The sequence below is a fragment of the Amblyomma maculatum genome, chromosome 3, assembly GCF_055883805.1.
Source record: "Amblyomma maculatum isolate TAMU_Amacu chromosome 3, ASM5588380v1, whole genome shotgun sequence".
Lineage (NCBI taxonomy): Eukaryota > Metazoa > Arthropoda > Arachnida > Ixodida > Ixodidae > Amblyomma > Amblyomma maculatum.
In genome coordinates this window covers 45,919,869-45,939,565 of record NC_139346.1, presented here as the reverse complement: position 1 = coordinate 45,939,565, position 19,697 = coordinate 45,919,869, and the positions used below count along the sequence as shown (strand labels likewise).

Genomic DNA, 19,697 nt, shown 5'->3' with positions numbered 1-19,697 from the left:
TTCGTCGTTAATAATTTCCTGTGCTTCGAAAAAATGTTTGATAGCAAACCCAATTGGAGATCTCTTCTTTCCAGTCATCAGACAACAATATGCAGAATTGTAAAAGGAATATAAAAGGTCAACCGACCATCCTTTGTCGATCTTACGTGCAAACACCCCTTGCAATTATCGTTTATCCTATTAGCTGTTTCTGGCTAGCCGTTTTCTCCCTTTACTTTGTTGTACGCTTCGTTTACTTACGCTTTTGGCCCTGCCATTGTGATGAAGTGGTTACGGCTCTCGACCACTGTTCCCAAGGATAGGGATCGAATCTGGCCGCAGCGGCCGCTTTTCTTCATATGCGAAAAGCAAAGCTTCCGTGTGCTGTGCGATGTCAGTGAACATTACAGAACCTCAGGTGGTCGAAATTTCTGGAGTTCTCCACTGCGGCGTCTCTCCTAGACTGAGTCGCTTTTGGACGTTAAACCCCACAAACCAAACCAAACTTCCGCTTTCGTTAGCGCCGGTATGTTCAGTTGCCGGGCACTAGTTCCTTTCTGCAGATCGATAGAACTCACTGATTACATTATGAAAGACGAAAAACTTGGCGAGTGGCTCTGCATACAAAGGTGACGTAGTTCTACAGCACGTACAACATGGATCGGGTACAAGTGAGCCGTGTTATCCTACTTCTACTCTGCCTCGCTTGTTCGCGCTATCAAACTATCAATTCCATTTCGGTGCTGGTTTAGCTGCGCATAAATCTAATTTCCGCTTATGCCTATATCATAAGCTGAAGTGAGATCAGTCTTGGCCGCTTTTAGTCTACTTTCACCCAGTCTAGCAAACCATATTTCCATTTCTATATTTCGGTACTTCGACTGAGAGGCAATCTCTGCCTAAATATATGTTTGTTCGGTAGGGAGGGACCCATTTCATGATTGCAAAATTAGATTCAAAACTGAAACAATTTTTAACCTCTACGCCCCGTTGAAAAGAAGGCTCAGAACCGCGCCAGAAATGTGACAAAATATTCAATAGATCTTTCGTAACATGATGCTTTCTTTTACGACAGTTGACAATATTATATAGATTTTTCTGTTTTTTTTTAATGGGCGTAATTGAATTTGGGATCACAGGACTGAAGAAGTTCGTGATGAACCTGGCGCGCGCGCACGCACGCACGCACGCACGCACACACAAACACACACACACGCACACGGACACACACACATTTTAAACGTAAACGGGGTTTTACATGAGTGTAAGCTATCAAAGCTGGTCATCTCTGCCCCTTTCCTAGATAGTACAAGCTCCGCTTGCGGCTGAAGTAGCTGCATTTTTATAATTAGTCGGTAATTCATCTATACAGCTCTACATCAATTTCTAGCCGCAATTTGTCTGATTTGAAACGGTTTAGAATGATGCGTTCCTGATCGCTGTTTCTGCCAAATAATTTGTCTTGTTTGAAAACGTTCAGAATGGAGTGTTCTTATTCGCTCTTTCTGCCTACAGGGATGGGACGACGTCAGTTTTCATGGGTCCTCCCAGATACCCACCCCAAATTTGGATGCCTTGGCTGCAGATGGCATCATTCTTAACAGCCATTACGTGCAGTCCTCTTGTGCGCCTTCCAGGGCAGCTCTCATGACTGGTCTCTATCCAATACGCACAGGTAACACACGTTGCACCCGAAACCGAAGCGCGTGTAACAATCATGCCGCTGGTGCACAATACATTTTACCCATTCACGGCATTTCATTACGTGCTCTTGTGCGCCTTCCATGGCAGCTCTCATGACTGGTCTCTATCCAATACGCACAGGTAACACACGTTGCACCCGAAACCGAAGCGCGTGTAACAATCATGCCGCTGGTGCACAATACATTTTACCCATTCACGGCATTTCATTACGTGCTCTTGTGCGCCTTCCATGGCAGCTCTCATGACTGGTCTCTATCCAATACGCACAGGTAACACACGTTGCACCCGAAACCGAAGCGCGTGTAACAATCATGCCGCTGGTGCACAATACATTTTACCCATTCACGGCATTTCATTACGTGCTCTTGTGCGCCTTCCATGGCAGCTCTCATGACTGGTCTCTATCCAATACGCACAGGTAACACACGTTGCACCCGAAACCGAAGCCCGTGTAACAATCATGCCGCTGGTGCACAATACATTTTACCCATTCACGGCATTTCATTACGTGCTCTTGTGCGCCTTCCATGGCAGCTCTCATGACTGGTCTCTATCCAATACGCACCGGTAACACACCTTGCACCCGAAACCGAAGCGCGTGTAACAATCATGCCGCTGGAGCACAATACATTTTACCCATTCACGGCATTTCATTACGTGCTCTTGTGCGCCTTCCATGGCAGCTCTCATGACTGGTCTCTATCCAGTACGCACAGGTAACACACGTTGCACCCGAAACCGAAGCGCGTGTAACAATCATGCCGCTGGTGCACAATATATTTTACCCATTCACGGCATTTCATTACGTGCTCTTGTGCGCCTTCCATAGCAGCTCTCATGACTGGTCTCTATCCAATACGCACAGGTAACACACGTTGCACCCGAAACCGAAGCGCGTGTAACAATCATGCCGCTGGTGCACAATACATTTTACCCATTCACGGCATTTCATTACGTGCTCTTGTGCGCCTTCCATGGCAGCTCTCATGACTGGTCTCTATCCAATACGCACAGGTAACACACCTTGCACCCGAAACCGAAGCGCGTGTAACAATCATGCCGCTGGTGCACAATACATTTTACCCATTCACGGCATTTCATTACGCGCTCTTGTGCGCCTTCCATGGCAGCTCTCATGACTGGTCTCTATCCAATACGCACAGGTAACACACCTTGCACCCGAAACCGAAGCGCGTGTAACAATCATGCCGCTGGTTCACAATACATTTTACCCATTCACGGCATTTCATTACGTCCTCTTGTGCGCCTTCCAGGGCAGCTCTCATGACTGGTCTCTATCCAATACGCACAGGTAACACACCTTGCAACCGAAACCGAAGCGCGTGTAACAATCATGCCGCTGGTGCACAATACATTTTACCCATTCACGGCATTTCATTACGTCCTCTTGTGCGCCTTCCAGGGCAGCTCTCATGACTGGTCTCTATCCAATACGCACAGGTAACACACCTTGCAACCGAAACCGAACCGCGTGTAACAATCATGCCGCTGGTGCACAATACATTTTACCCATTCACGGCATTTCATTACGTGCTCTTGTGCGCCTTCCATGGTAGCTCTCATGACTGGTCTCTATCCAATACGCACAGGTAACACACCTTGCACCCGAAACCGAAGCGCGTGTAACAATCATGCCGCTGGTTCACAATACATTTTACCCATTCACGGCATTTCATTACGTCCTCTTGTGCGCCTTCCAGGGCAGCTCTCATGACTGGTCTCTATCCAATACGCACAGGTAACACACCTTGCAACCGAAACCGAAGCGCGTGTAACAATCATGCCGCTGGTGCACAATACATTTTACCCATTCACGGCATTTCATTACGTCCTCTTGTGCGCCTTCCAGGGCAGCTCTCATGACTGGTCTCTATCCAATACGCACAGGTAACACACCTTGCAACCGAAACCGAACCGCGTGTAACAATCATGCCGCTGGTGCACAATACATTTTACCCATTCACGGCATTTCATTACGTCCTCTTGTGCGCCTTCCAGGGCAGCTCTCATGACTGGTCTCTATCCAATACGCACAGGTAACACACGTTGCACCCGAAACCGAAGCGCGTGTAACAATCATGCCGCTGGTGTACAATACATTTTACCCATTCACGGCATTTCATTACGTCCTCTTGTGCGCCTTCCAGGGCAGCTCTCATGACTGGTCTCTATCCAATACGCACAGGTAACACACCTTGCAACCGAAACCGAAGCGCGTGTAACAATCATGCCGCTGGTGCACAATACATTTTACCCATTCACGGCATTTCATTACGTCCTCTTGTGCGCCTTCCAGGGCAGCTCTCATGACTGGTCTCTATCCAATACGCACAGGTAACACACGTTGCACCCGAAACCGAAGCGCGTGTAACAATCATTCCGCTGGTGCACAATACACTTTACCCATTCACGGAATTCCTAAAACAACTTCCGAGCTAACAAAGCGATAGAACTTAAGGCAGCGAAAGTGATAGCAGCGTAGGAGTTAACATGCAAAATGAAAGACGTCGAATATGTTCGCGTATTATTCTAATCTGCTTTGTTTTGTTTGCTACTTAAAATTTTAAGGCGCAGAACTGCTGATTGAGCTGATACGACGTCAGCAAAAGCGGATTCATCTAGACTATAGTTAGTTTGTTTATAGTTTTATTACTTTCCTTAGATCGAAATAACGCTTCCACTGTCGATATCTCGTTTCGCCGCCTTGAGCTAAGCAGGCTTTTTGTCATACTCTTTGATAAATAGAGGCGAATAGAGTTTAAACCTTGCAGGACTAAGCAAATGTGGTAACTATTCCGCGGTGGCCAATTCTTGAAGGCGTCCGTGTCCTGTGCGATTTCATTACACGTTAATGAAATTCTCGGAGTCATCCTCTACGACGTCCTTCATAGCCTGAGTAGGTTTGGGGCGTTAAACCCCATGAAAAATCCAAATATCTAGCTGTGGCCTGAATAAATTATTAATTCCCTTGAACATAATACTGGAACTGAAAGCTTGAAGTGCAGTCTATATTCTTATTCATAAAAGGGAATATTCACAGCGCTAACAAATAGGCACTCACAAATAGACACGCAAGACAGGCGCCAACTCCAACTTCTTTTTCGAAACATCACATAGAAACTTCTTCAAAAGGCGAATGCTCCCACACCGTCGGCAACATATGTATGCAAGTTCAAAAGACGACTTTCACTACTAAATAGTGACACAGATGAGTCACTGACGCATTCCAAACCTAGCCTATTTACGTAAGAGGTCGATTCAAGCAACTCACAGGGAAGAGTGTCCCTGCCTAAAATCATAATTGCTGTGAACTTTGATTCACACTTTGGCTTGAAATCGCACGATTGACAGGCAGACGTAACTTTGGACTGCTTTTCATAGAACGCTAATGCTCTGCAGCTCGATCATTAACACATCGGCCATTTTGGGCAGTGTATACCTTGCCACAGGTTAAGGGGATTTGATAAATTTGACGTAGGACATTTGACGTGCTTTTTACGCCCGTTTCTCGTATGCACAGGCCAGCCAATGTTTAAGGGGCGGAGAAGACCGTCCTGACACCATGTTCGCTAGCGATCATCTTCAAATTATGAGCAACCTTATGCATGTAAGGGGTAACAACAAGTCTAGTTGCGCCCTCCCTTTTATGGTGCTTTTTCTGCGAACAATTGTGTTCCTTCATACTCTGCAATAACGACTCGTCACGCTCACCTCTAGGTGTTCAGGATAGCCCGCTGATCGAAGCCTTGTTTGACGACAACACGGGGAATGCATGCTTTGCGAAGTTTAGACTCGTAATTTGAAAGAGGGAATTGTAGTGTGCACTGCCATTTTGCTTTCGACAATGCGAAACAACTGGAGAAGGATGTTCGTACTAGACGACAGAAACAGCGCTCATTTTCGCGCTTTCCTTTTGCAATGAGCAATGCATAATTCACCTCCTATATTATACGGAACTTGGTGGTCTTATAACGTCGACGACCATGAACACTTCTGATCACTTTCAATGTTTTAGATAGTAGTATAACAACATGAGTTCATCACAGGGCTGGTAAGAATATTAAACTAATCCCAGTGGAAAAAAACTAGAGTAAATCGAAAAGCCCCTAAAAATTGTGCATGCTGACTAAACACTGTTCATTCTTTAAAACAGGTTTAATTACACGCACGCATAATTTCTGCCCCTGATGCCATGCAAAGCGAAGAAGGATAACGTAGGTTCGCAATTTTGTTTGAATAAGCTTAAGCACTAACCGTACAATCACTAGAGAGCGACCTCCCTTATTCTGTGTTCAACAAGTGTATTCTGTGTTCAACAAGTTTTCGCTCTGGAATCTGTTTGCTCAGATTTCAGATGTCATAGGTGGGCGAACGGTATGAAAGTAACTAAATTTTTGAATTTCCATTTGCTCAAATAAAATTTTACGCACGTTAGGAGGGCAAAGCGATAGTCACGTTGTATGCATCTATTGGGCGCCGAAGAAAGTTGGCGAGGATGGCATGCAATGTACAGCGCAAGACTGTTGTAGCGAAACATGTGGGTATATGCAATGCACCGTGACCAATCCCGCCCCCGCCGTGGGTATATGCCATTATGACTGAGGACATCATCCTCAACATTATCATCAAAATCTTCACTTGATGATCGGTAGCGGCACTCGCTATGAGCTTCCGTACTTGCTACAGACGAATCTGCTCCACCGGTACTTTTTTTCCTGAGCTATAAGGGGGGCCCAGGTACCGCACAAGATTTAAGGTAGGGCTTTACCGTGTTAAATACAGCATTTTTACCCTAAACCAAAAGCATCCGGATGTGTGCTTTGCCAGTGCAGAACAGTGAAGCTCTAGTAATCGAAATAAGTCTGGGACGTTTTCTACGGCGCGCCTCGGCGCCTATGTCCAACTTCGGCTTCTTTGATCGAGGGTACTTGGTCACAAATGATTATTTGCCAGCGAAACAGCTATAATCTGCTAATTTGTTACATATTCCTGCGCCACACAGGTATGCAAGGCACTCTGCCTGGAATTGAAGGGCCTTGGGGATTGCCCTTGGATGTTCGTATTCTCCCCCAATACCTGAAGGAACGAGGGTATGAAGCTCACCTCGTTGGAAAGGTGAGCATCACGTTGCGTAGCTCAGAGAGCTTTGCGTATCTGAGATACGAAACAATTTTCACGTTGCTGGGGAATTCTTTTTTACAGATCACGAAAAAGAAAAGAAAAAGAAAGAAAAAAGATGCTAGTTGCACTAGAATCATCACTGTTCACCTCTATCTGAGTGCTCCATCCTGCGTTGTCGTTTACGTGTACTACCTACTTAATTAGTTGCGCTCATGTTTGCGCCCCTCAGAGAAGAAAGAAAGGATTCTTACTAAATCAGTTCCAGTAGCTCAACGTTTAAGAATTTACTACGCGTACACACATCCGTGGCTGGACAAGCCTTTATACCAAATTCAGACCAAATGGCCATCCAAAATGCTGCCTCTGGTCTCGCTGTGGGTATGCATTACAGGAAGTTGTGATTTAGACTTTACCGAACAAAAAAGAAGCAAAATATGTTTATATTTAGGAACGCTTAAATTATTTGTTGTGTTCTCTCTTCATCTCTGAAGATGTGCCTCTGCTTCGCGAGGCTATAACATTATCGTTTACTCTGGCACTGCTAACTAGTACTTTGTTGATATTCTTCTACGAGGACGTTCGGTCGCAAACATGCTTTTCGAAGCGCTGAATAAAGAACATCTCAGCCACTGTGCGAAGCGAAGTGTGTGTTGCGTCAACAAACAGAGCTCCAGCTGTTACAGTGCCCATCTTTGAATTCGCTTCCATTATAGGTTTGTAGTATAGGAAGGCTTCGGGAGACGTCCGGCTGGATTTTTTTATAGAATTTGGATAGAAATGAGCGTAAACCTTTGGAGAGTGGACGTTGGTTGAAGTAGATTAGTTGCCGGTTTGTCGGAAATTGCTGCCCGAAGAAGTACCTGAAAGGGGAAGGCTTCCCAAGTCGACGCCAACAACGAGCTCTTTAGAGTGCGCGATACGGTAGCCAGTCATTACGTTTGCCGGCCTTTGTCTGTCCGTTCGTCCGTGTGTCGAAAGTATAGGAAAAGAAACGGTTGGCAAGAGAGACACCCTTGGACAGCATTTTAGAGAGGGATCACACTCACCGGGAGCCATGGCTTCCGCGTAAGTAGCACTACTCCTGGGCAGGGCAGGCACGCTTGTATACAGCTCGGTTAAATCGTGGCTTTTTATCTACACCTGACGTTGCATGGTAGCAATGATCATACGCTATAAGTCTGTGCAATGTATGAAACCCGAAAAGAACAGAAAAGAATTGCTCCCTCACCTAATTGCCATTTGGTATAAATACTTATGTATGGCGTGATGAGTTCTTGCCCTCAAACGATATGCAAAAAATTTAACATGACATGTGATGCAATTTGGAATACAAAGCAATGGGCCACCAGCGAAGCATAGATGCGATAAGTAGGTTATCTCCTGATTACCATAGACACTTGCACTGGAAAAGCTAAGCTCGGTTCCTTCCTGGCCTTCTCTATGGCGCATGGTGGCGACATAAACTGCGATCTTATTCGGTGTTTATAACCCGTATTGTGCACCTTCTCAGTACTCTTGTGGCTGCCTAAGAGCGAGACTCTAGCGTCTTTTAAGCGCTTTGCGATTATGTTTTTGTGGCGAAGTGGAAAATAATCTTGAAGTTAAAGATCAGCATTCATCTTTGTATATTTCAGAAAGTTTGAGTAGTTTTCCGTCGTTGTAGAAAGCGCCGACTGGCAGACGAGTTTATAGTTCTGCAATATATCGTAATATTCATTTCACAACGTCGTTGATCGTTTTTTTTTTTTTTTTGCTGATGTAATTGCAGTGGCACCTGGGATATTACATGGAAGACTACACTCCAACTTTTCGTGGCTTCGACAGCTTTTATGGATACTACAATGGCCATGAAGACTACTATACTCACAGCATTCCTTACGTATGTAATTACAACATTGCCCGGGGCTGTAAATTATGCCTTGCATGATATTAATGAGCCGACTATGCCCACTGCACGCCAAATACCTCTCCCATAATCATGGACAGTAGATGCTGCATCCATGCACTTGAACACGGGGATTTCTAAACCTCATCCGCCACTCTCTTCTACTCTTTCTTAACTTGAAATCCAATCACTTACCCCCAGCGACCATCGGTTACTTCCAGTTCACATTATATGCCTTCCCCATGCTTATTTCTTCTTAATTAATTTCTTTGAGAATAGAAAAACTAGCGGTTGTCCCGTGGCCTGCGCTGCCATTTTCCTTCCGTTTAAAGACAGAAAAGAAGAAACCAAATCTCTGCCCACAATCCAGCAACGGCAAGACTGAGCTGCTATGCCGAGGATCCTAGCGAACGCTTTGAAATACTCCTAGACTAAGACAATTCGAGACTCAAAAAATGTTTTTTGGGAGCACGTTCTCATCCTCAGTGTATGTAAACTACCGTTAGAACTGTTAATTGCAGAAAGTAACTAAGATCCACTACTTACTATTCTGATTATTCCGTTTGGTGGATTAGTGGCTATGGGGAGTTTGCAGCCGTGGATTAGGCGATGCCGTATATATTTTAGAAACGAAAAAAATCTCTTTATGTCCTGCAGCAGGAATTTGTCCTGCAAACGTTTGTGCGCAGTACTGCACCTGAGCGTTGCAGCCGCGCAGGAAGCCCGATGGAAATGCGACATCATCTGACACGATGTAAGGAATATAAGGCATTCGAACTGCATGAAATGTATTGTGGTAAATACTCCTTATGTGCTCCGTTCTTTTTCAGATGTTATGTTTATGTTGCTGGAAATAACTGCCCTTTTCACTGCCCGAATAATCGGAAAAGAAGAATAATGCACTACATATTGTAGCGCAGCATTGCATGCAGTTCGAATGTGGCCTGTACAGGCCTCTCATGAGCCAGGATATGCTTTCGCATCAATAGCATAGAGGTGGGAATGCAATAATATACTCCCACATTGTCTGCCGAAGAACATGACACGACATACAGACTGTGACAATAGGAGCACTTGATTACTTTATTTATTTATTTCCTACCTACAGTGCCCTTTAAGAATTATTGTAGGGGTTTAATAGCAAAAGTAAAGATAAAAAAAAGAAAAGTGGTAGCAAAAGCACACAATAAGTTCTGAAGTAAAAATAAAATAAAAACTATTTCAAACTGCCACTTTAACAATTAGGACGGAAACAAACTCAATGCCAAGTATAAAAGATACACAGAACACAAATTGCTACTCTGTTTAAAATTAAAGTATGCTACGTGTAAGCTAAAACACGTTCAAATATTGTTCTCGATGGCAGGCAAAACATAAGATGCAGATACTACCTCATCCGGAAGAAAATTCCAATCTGAAATTGAGCGCGGAAAGAAGGAAAACTGCAATGCACTTATGCTAATTTGATATGGCCTAAATTTGTATTTTTTAATTGTCCAGTCTCTTAGATTTATAACGAGGTTGCTTTAAATATGTTTTCCTATCGATTCCCGTGTTACAGTCGTTAATATTGTTCAAACAGCTTTAACCGGAAGATTTTCCTTCGTGCGTAAAGCAGCTTCCAACCAGGACTTTCCCTGATTTGAGAGCCTCTATTTTAAGTCTTAGACACCCGTGACAAATCGTGCAGCCCTTTTTTGAACCAGCTCTAACGTATATCCAAGAGGTTTTGTGAAAGGGTCCCAAGCTACCTCTACGCGTATTCTAACACCGGCCTGATATTTGACAGGTGTAATTTTTCCTCCAGGGGTTTTGGTTCACATTTGAAACTTCTTTGGAAAAGGTGTAAAAGACGAGATGCTTTAGCGCATGTAGTTTGAATATGGTTTGTCCAGTCCAATGTCGCCATTAATGTGACACCCAGATATTTTACTTTGTCTAGACATTTCACTAGAGCGTTATTTTAGAAGTATAAGCTAGAGAACGTTTTATATTTGTTCGTTAACTGCACATGATAGCATTTTGCTATATTGAGGTCAATTTTACATTTAACACACAACGAGCATATTTTTCAAGACAAAAGTGCAACACGCTCATATTTTCTGCATATGACACAGAGTGATATACAACGCAATTATGTGCGTAAAGTCTCACATTCGGGGCAAGGCCTTCAGTTAAATTACAGTGAACTAGAATATTCTAGTTCACTGTAGTTAAATCGCATATATAAACGAGGAACAGGAGCGGCCCCTGAGTGGGTCGCTGTAGCACACCTGAACAAATTCAATCGTTCTTGACGTCATACCATTTAGGGCCACATTGTGCTCTTTTTCATGCAAGTAATTTTTCAACCAGCCGTAAAGCGAATCAGGAAGATCAATATATAACAATCTCTGTAGAAGTACATTATGCGGTACTACGTCAAACGCATTTCGGAAATCAATAAAAACGGCATCTATTTGTGTACCATAGTTATAACCATAAGCTACGTTGTGGATGAAGTCAACAAGTTGTCTGTTGACTTCGATAATCTCGAGCCAGATTCGTGCTGGGTCGGGTTGAATAAACCATGCTCATGAAGGTACTTAATAAGTCCAGAATAAACAACATGTTCAAAGTTTCACAACAAAGAGATGTTAAAGCTACTGGTCTATAATTGATTACCAAATCACGAGAGCTATCTTTGAAAATAGGAATTACAACTGCCACTTTTCAGTCATGAGGTATGTGCTGAAAATTTAATGACTTGTTCAATAAACCAACCAAAAAAGGTGCAATATTTTGGGAGCAGCGCTTCAAGACGTGATTTGACACGCCGTTTGGATCATGAGCAGCATGCGGGTTAAGGTTGTTCAAGAGCGCCCTAACTCCAGCTTCATTAATAAAAATGGCATTCATTTGAGGTAACTGCTCGTATAATTTCTGTACTGGTCTATGTTGGTATGCTATGAAAACAAAATGAAAGCATTAATTGAAGTAATCACCCTTTCCAGTATCCACTTCCCTTTGTGCCTGAGGGCAGGAACACCAGCACTCTTTTTTGTAACTTTTGACACATCGCCATATAGTTCCTTTGGGTAATAGCAGTGAGTAAAGATTAATCATTGCCTATCACCAAACATTTCCTTACAGTCCTTGCATATGTGTTGAGTATGCACTGCAATTACGTAATGTAACATTGCTCTCGTGGAAGTAATAGGCACATTTATTGTCGCATGTTTCCAGTTGCAGATGAACCCTGCCGTCTGCGGTACGAAATTACACTAGTCATTTGAAGCGCAAATGGTTTTTTTGTTGTTAATTTAAGGATTAATAACAGTTGGGCTTGCCTTTTATTTTTTCCTACAGGATAACGACACATGCCTCGATTTTTGGTTTAACAGAGATCCCGTCCGTTCTCAAAATGGGACGTACTCCACAGACCTTTTCACTGAAAGAGCCCAGCATATTATTCGGCACCACGACCAGTCCAAGGTAATCACGTTAATACGAATTATTTATTTATTTATTTACACTGTGCGGCTAGCCTTCCAAAATGCCGTAAGCAGGAGTGGGAAATACACAGTTCAAAATACAACGGAAATGCATCAACAACACTGTTTCATGCTACAGACAAAACTAAGCTCCGCTTTATGAACAGAAATGTTCCGCAAACCGTCAAGATATAACAAAAAATAAAAACAAACATTTTCGCAAGAAAAAAGGCAGCGCAGCTCGCGCTTTGAACATGAAACAGCAGTGTAACAACACCACCAACTAATACAATATTTTGCAGTATAATGCAATTTTGCGATTTGGAATGCGTGGATGTGTGGAACGTGGAACAGCAGGACTTCGTGACGAGGCCATCGCAAATACATGTGATGCTGTCGGATATTGTTTCAAGTGACCTCTCTTTCAAACAGCCGCTCCTTCTGATTGTGGGCTACCAGGCTGTGCACGGATCGCCTGGAGCCGAAGCACTTCAGGCACCGAAGGAGAACATCGACAAGTTCCAGCATATCGACGAGGAAAACCGAACAATTTTTGCGGGTGAGGTTGCTTTTTTAGTTGAGAACGCATTCGTGTGGCACAACCTAATCTCCTGTCCAGTAATGTACATCTCTACAACAGGGTCTCGCCTCAGTCGGAAAAAAAGCTTTAAAGGCAAAGAAAAAATATCCAACTGCCCTGTCTGGTCGCCTTTTGAACTTTGCACTTGTATCGCGAATGCTACTCAGCAATCCAGTTGAAATATATCATATTCCCGCTGGGATGGCGCAGTGGTTAGTGTACTCGACTACTGCGTCCAAAGATGCGCGATCGAATCCCGGCTTGGGCGGCTGCTTTGTAGGCAAAAAGCTAGGCACTCACGTGCCGTGCGACGTCAGTGCATGTTAAAGAATCCCAGGTGGTCGGAATTTCTGGAGTCAGTATATTAAAGGGGCATGAAAACCTATTTGCTAGAACTAGAAAACCGGCACGAGCACTAGGCATTTCATCACTTTTCTCCGCCACGGAGAAATTTTCAGCTGGCTTCAATAACAGCGAACTTATTGGTTATCGAAAATGACACTCTTCCTCCTCCTCTACCCCCCCCCCCCCGCCTGTCATCCTTAACTAAGTCAGAAAACAAGTAGCGGGAGCAAGTGGGTACACGCACAAAGCCCAGTGAACACTGACAGTGATGGAAAGCGCTTCGAGGGGTCAACCTAATTTCGCGTGAGCGGTCGCCGGGGGCTTTACTTCCAAAATGATTTTTGAAATTATAGGCTTCACACAAATCTTCTCAATGAATTTCTTAAATTAGAATAGCACCGCAAGTAGCGTTCCATGGCTCCTTTCAGGAGACATTATTTCCCAGTCTAAATTTCGCGCCATTCAACAAATTTGCGAAGGGAGCTGCTGTGGTGGCAAAATTGGCTAAAAAGTTACGTAAATAAGAATCCAGTGACGTCTGCAGCTGCTTCACACTGTTAGGAGTGGGGTAAATCGTGACGGCCGCTATTCGCTCTGGGAGCGGGTGAATGCCCTCCGCAGAAATTTTGTATCCGTGATAGGAGATCGGCGACAGGCCAAACTTAAATTTCTCGCGCTTTAGCCTGAAGCCAGCTTGGTATAACAGGACAAGAACATTATCCAGATTCCGAAGATGCTGGCGTCGTGGTTGAGAGAACCAAGCGCCATGTTCATAGCGCGCTTGAATGTGCTTGGAGCTGTACGTAGCCCGAAAGGCATGCGATAAAACTCGTACAGCCAGGTAAGGGTGCGAAAGGCAGTGTTGTGTTTATCCTCTTCGGCGCCGTTTATCACCGAATACCCGGAGCGCAGGTCGAGATATGAAAATTATCTGTCGTGTTGGATGGTGGCAATTGTGTCGTCGATACGGGGAAGCGGATAAGAGTCTGGGATCATGTGATTATTGAGCTCTCTGTAGTCGACGCAAAACCTCAGAGTGCCGTTTTTGTTTGCGTGCGAGAACAACAGGGGCTGCCCAATCACTCGAGGAGGGTCTTACGACGCCAGCAGCTAGCATGTCGCGTACCTGGTCAGCGATGACTGTTCGCTCGCGCTCTGCGTAGCGCCGCAGCGGTATGGTTATGGGCGGGTGATTGTCCGTTGGTATGCAGTGGACAATCAAATCAGTGCCAAGAAGCTGTGCGCTAGTCTCCGCGAAAATGGCCCTGTGTCGCTGCAGTAGGGCACTCAAAGTTTGAGCACTGGAAGGTTCGCCTTTAGCATGCTCGTCCGCGGGCGGGCTAGAGGCGGTACGGCATGAGCGGAGCTTCATTTCGCCGTTTTCGATTGACAGAGCCACGTCCCCGTGCATAAGGTAGTCTGTGCCCCTGATGAGGTCAGCAGGCAAGTCCGCAAACACCGCGACGCCCACGAGGACCTTGCTGCCAGCCTCAAGCCAGATGCAGATATCGACTGCACCGACGGGAACGGCGCTTTACCCTAAGCCTTGCATTGGAGACGAGGTCCAGTGACTCAGCGGGCCCGGTGCATGACGTTGAAGCAATGCCGTTCGCTCAGCGCCGGTGTCAACCAGTACGGTTAACTCCTCGATGCCATCGACATGCACCGGCAGGAAGGGAAGAGGGTAATTCTGGAATTGTATGCGTGGGCGGGCAGCATGCGGAACCCCTTTGTACATGTGGTCATGTTGTCCGCACGAAAAGCAACAGGGGCGTTGCTGTGGTGCTGCGGCAGATATCTCGGCGGCAGCAAGGATACCGCGACGACTGGCGGTATCATGCAATGAGGCCGCTCAATGGGCTAAGATGGAGAGGCTGCCAGTGTCCAGTGCGGACATAATAGATGCCTGCGTGGCATCGTGAAGTCCGTCGACCGTGTGCTGTTTGGCTGCGGACGCGGGCCAGTCTATAATGCAGGCCTGAAGACTGACCTTATAATAAATGTAAAGGGCGACGTCTTCATCTGGATCCTGGCGCCGCGATTTTATCGTCGTGAGTTTAACATCGTGTGCACTGGCCAGGGGTGTAAACGCGGCAAGGAGGGCAAAGTTCCTAGCCAACCAAATAGCGGCGGCCTTCGTACTGGGGCCAGACGCGGGCAGCACCACGGAGATGGCCTTCCGCGACGGCGAGCGAAGTGACTGAAGACCAGACGGAACGCCGATCAGCAGCGTCTACAACTTAAGTCCACGCTTCGTCGTCGTCAGAAAATCCACGGAACTCCGGAAGGTATACTCGCAGTACTGGGCACCCAGAGGATAACGAAGCGCGGCCAAGCGCTGCAGTGAAAGATGCAGATAACTCCTGGAGAGGACTTCGGGAAGAAGGGCCAAAGCCGAATCCGCCGAGGAGGCATTTACGCCGCTCTCTGACGGGATAGGGGTCCCAGGCGCCGAGTGAGCCGGCCGTGTGACTGCCCGGCCCCTTCAAAGGAGGAGCAGCGGATTGGGAAGGTCCGGGTCGACTGCGCCATTGTAAAGACTGAAACTGAGACGCGCTGAGCTAAGCGTCCGGTCGATGGCCGAGCCTTTTTATTTCCACTTTCTCGTCTTCTTTCGCTCCAATACTCTGATCTCTACTTCATCTTTGTTGTCTCGGCACCACAATATATATATATATATATATATATATATATATATATATATATATATATATATATATATATATATATATATTGTTACGCGCCTTCGTAGAACGTCGACGGAAGATGAAGAAGAGCGGTCGGGCAGATCGGTGAAGAAGAACGAGCAAGGGCAGAGGAACGTTTGTAGGCTTCGCCGCATTCCTCTTTGTACCGATCCCTATAAATAAACCCCTCTTGCGTACAAAGCTCGTAACGTCTTGGTGAGAGGTGCTTGGGTAGCGACCACGGAGCGTTTTATCTACCGAAGAAGCCGTAGACTTGCTGGCCTACCACCAATGTTATCAGACATGGCTGAAGATGACAGTACCGAGCAGCCAGGACCATCCACGGCGAACAACTGGGCCCATTATCGAGAGCCGCGTACTTTTTCCGGAAAACCTGAAGAGGACGTTGATGAGTGGCTGAAGCACTACGAAAGAGTGAGTAAATACAATCACTGGACCGCCGCTACTAAGCTGGCTAATGTGGTGTTCTTCCTTGCCGCCACTGCCTTTGACTGGTTCGATAATCACAAGGATTCATTAAGAACATGGGCTATCTTTACAAGCGAAATCAAGAAAAATTTTGGAGATGAACCTGCAAAGAAGAAGCGCGCTGAACAAACTTTGTTTCACCGGGCGCAAGTACCCGGAGAAACTTGTACTGCATATATCGAAGCCATCTTAAAGCTATGCAGACTCGTCAACCCCACTATGCTTGAAGAAGACAAAGTCGGTCACCTCCTGAAAGGACCCCACTATGCTTGAAGAAGACAAAGTCGGTCACCTCCTGAAAGGAATAGCGGAAGACGTTTATAATTTTCTTATTAGCAAAGAGAACCTGAGCACCACCGCTGATGATATAAAGCATTGTAGAACATTTGAGGCTCTCAAGCTGCGACGAATTATACCTAAATTCGGAAGACTGGCCAATGTCACCTCTGTAGCCAGTGTTGAAGCCTGTCCTTCAGTTTCCATGGCTGATATGATACGAGAAATTGTACGCGAGGAATTGTCAAGATCTAGGGACGCCATCTGTAGTGAAGAATATGTGCGGCAGAGTTGTGCACCGCAGGCAAATGTTGCCGCCCTGTCCACTCCGTGGGTTCAACCTAGCGGCGCTTCGTATATGGATGATCAGCGCAGCTGTACTCAACGTTATGACCACCAGCCGATGGAAAAGAGGCCCGCCTACTCTGAAAATGTGGTTCGTCAGCAGCGGGAGCCTCGCTACAACCAACGTCGCGACTTTGTTAGTGAGGACTCTTATGCTGATCGCTGGCGCCCTCAACCTGTGTGCTACAGGTGTGGCATTGCGGGGCATATCGCTAGATACTGCCGCCGTCGTTTTCCAACTGTCCAAGATTACCGACCCCACGCGAACATTCACGGACGGCTGCACACCGAACAACAGCGATCCCCGACTATGCCTACTGGGGACTCACACCATTCGACATATTTGCGGAATTCATCTCCTGCATCTGATCGTAGTGTGACGCCGCCACCCCAGCGCCCACGCAGGTCACCTTCCCCTCGACGTCGTTCTAACCCTCGGCCTCCGGGAAACTAGGGGGCGCGGCCGATGGAGGTGAGGCCGCCGGCGAGTCGATGACGTCCATACCTCTGCCCGTGTTTATGTTAAAGAAGAAATTGGAAATGTTTGTTGATGGTGTGAAAACAATGGCTCTTGTGGACACTGGTGCTACAGAGTTTGAGTTTTAAGAACTGTTTAGGTAGGAAAGTAATGTTCAGTGGTGACCGTGCAGTATTATTCCGTGGTGTCGGTAGTGAACCTTTAGTTCCTCTTGGTGTGTGTGCTTCGGATGTTGTTATTGGCGGCCTCGAGTTTGGAGTAGAATTTGCAGCACTGCCTCGGTCTACGCATGATGTGATTCTTGGGATTGATTTTCTGCAAGAGTGTGGTGCAACTTTAGACTGTGGTACGGGAGAGATTGCTTTGAATCCTTCACTACTTTCGGGTGTTATGGATGACTCGACTCCTGAATTTGGAGCATTTGCTGTGGAAGAAGACACAATTGTGTCAGCGTTATCTGCAGCATTCGTGCGGGTTTTCTCTATTCGGAACCAGTGCGAATCTTTTGAGGCTATAGTAGAACCTACGAGATTCACCTGCTCTAAGAGTATCCTTGTGCCTCGTTGCGTCATTCCCGTGACTAAAGGCCGCACTGAGCTATGGACAGTGAAACACTCCGAAGAGCCAACTGTGTTGCCTCGGGGCCTAAAACCCGCCCGTTTCGAGGAAGGCATATCCGGTTCCGTCGAAGCGTTAAACAGCTCTGTCACTGAGCAGCAGGTGCGACCAGGCATGGAGACCCAAGTTACGGCTATGATTAGTAAGTCTCTTTCTACAACTGAGCGTCGTATTCTAGTGGAACTACTACTGAAACACGTGACGGTGTTCGACTTTGCCAATGATGACTCAATGCCACTGCCTACCAGTCGTATTCATCACACGATCAACACTGGGTCCGCCCCTCCAATACGTCAGAAGCCCTATCAAGTCTCAGCAACTGAACGTAAGGTAATAGATGAGCAAGTTCAAGACATGCTAAAGCGCGGCATTATTAGAGAGTCCTGTAGTCCTTGGGCAGCTCCAGTTATCCTTGTTAAAAAGAAAGATGGCACATGGAGGTTTTGTGTTGATTACCGTCGTTTAAATTCAGTCACGAAGAAAGATGTCTACCCGCTTCCACGTATAGATGACGCAACTGACTGTCTGCACTCAGCTTCATAATTTTCTTCTATTGACTTGAGATCCGGTTACTGGCAAATCCCCATGCACATTGCAGATAAAGAAAAAACAGCATTCGTAACACCAGACGGACTTTACGAATTTAACGTTATGCCTTTTGGATTATGTAATGCACCTGCCACATTCGAGCGGTTCATGGATACAATTCTACGTGGACTAAAGTGGCAAATTTGTTTATGTTATTTGGACGACGTAGTAATTTTTGGCAAAACATTTAGTGAGCACAACAGCCGTCTGGATATCGTACTTAATTGCATGGAACGAGCTGGTCTTGTACTGAATGCAAAGAAATGTGATTTTGGCGATCGTGAAACAATTGTCCTCAGTCACTTAGTTGACAAAGAAGGTGTTCAACCAGATCCCAATAAAATTGAAGCCGTCAAAAGTTTTGCCATGCCCAAATCAGTAAAAGAGCTGCAGAGCTTTTTGGGGCTATGCTCGTACTTTCGACGCTTTATACCAAGGTTTGCAGACATCGCTTACCCACTTACGGGTCTACTGCATAAAGATACACCATTCAATTGGACCAGCGAATGTGACTCAGCTTTCCGTCATCTGAAGTTTCTTTTGACCTCGGGCCCAATCCTCCGCCACTTCTGCCCATCAGCTCCAATTGAAGTACACACTGACGCAAGTGGTATCGGTATCGGCGCTGTACTTATACAACGCCATGGACGCGATCAGCACGTGATAGCGTATGCCAGCCGCTCGTTGAGTAAATGTGAAAGAAATTACACGGTTACGGAGCAAGAATGTCTAGCCGTTGTTTTCGCTGTACAGCGCTTTCGTTCCTATCTGTACGGGAATGCTTTCACGATTGTGACCGACCACCATTCCCTTTGCTAGCTCGTGAGTCTTCGTGACCCCTGTGGGCGGCTCGCTCGATGGGCTTTACGCCTACAAGAGTTTAATTTTACTGTGGTGCATAAAAGCCGCCATAAACACTCAGATGCTGACTGTCTTTCGCGTTTGCCGCTTCAAACGACTGATAATGACTCAGACAATTTCGATGAATATTTGGCTCCAATTTCACAAACCTTCCCCGATCTCCGAGTTTTCCGAACCGAGCAACGCAAAGGCAAAACATTAACTTCACTGTTTGATTCCGCCAACGATCCTATGAAGAACACATTTA

General features: G+C 45.9%; 1 protein-coding gene across 5 annotated transcripts in view; it reads left to right on the top strand.

Moving 5' to 3' along the window:
• Window positions 1–19,697, top strand: part of LOC146194683 (arylsulfatase B-like) — a 91,221-nt gene that overhangs the window by 38,503 nt on the left and 33,021 nt on the right. For 4 of the 5 annotated variants that reach the window (XM_084597499.1, XM_084597502.1, XM_084597501.1 and 1 more), the window contains exons 3-7: window positions 1,495–1,654; window positions 6,707–6,819; window positions 8,594–8,704; window positions 12,059–12,184; window positions 12,616–12,742. In XM_084597499.1, the coding sequence (XP_084453625.1) occupies window positions 1,495–1,654; window positions 6,707–6,819; window positions 8,594–8,704; window positions 12,059–12,184; window positions 12,616–12,742 (637 nt within the window). Of the gene's footprint in view, window positions 1–1,494; window positions 1,655–3,974; window positions 4,039–6,706; window positions 6,820–8,593; window positions 8,705–12,058; window positions 12,185–12,615; window positions 12,743–19,697 lie in introns of those variants that run through there. The other variant, XM_084597503.1, reaches the window with a different exon arrangement.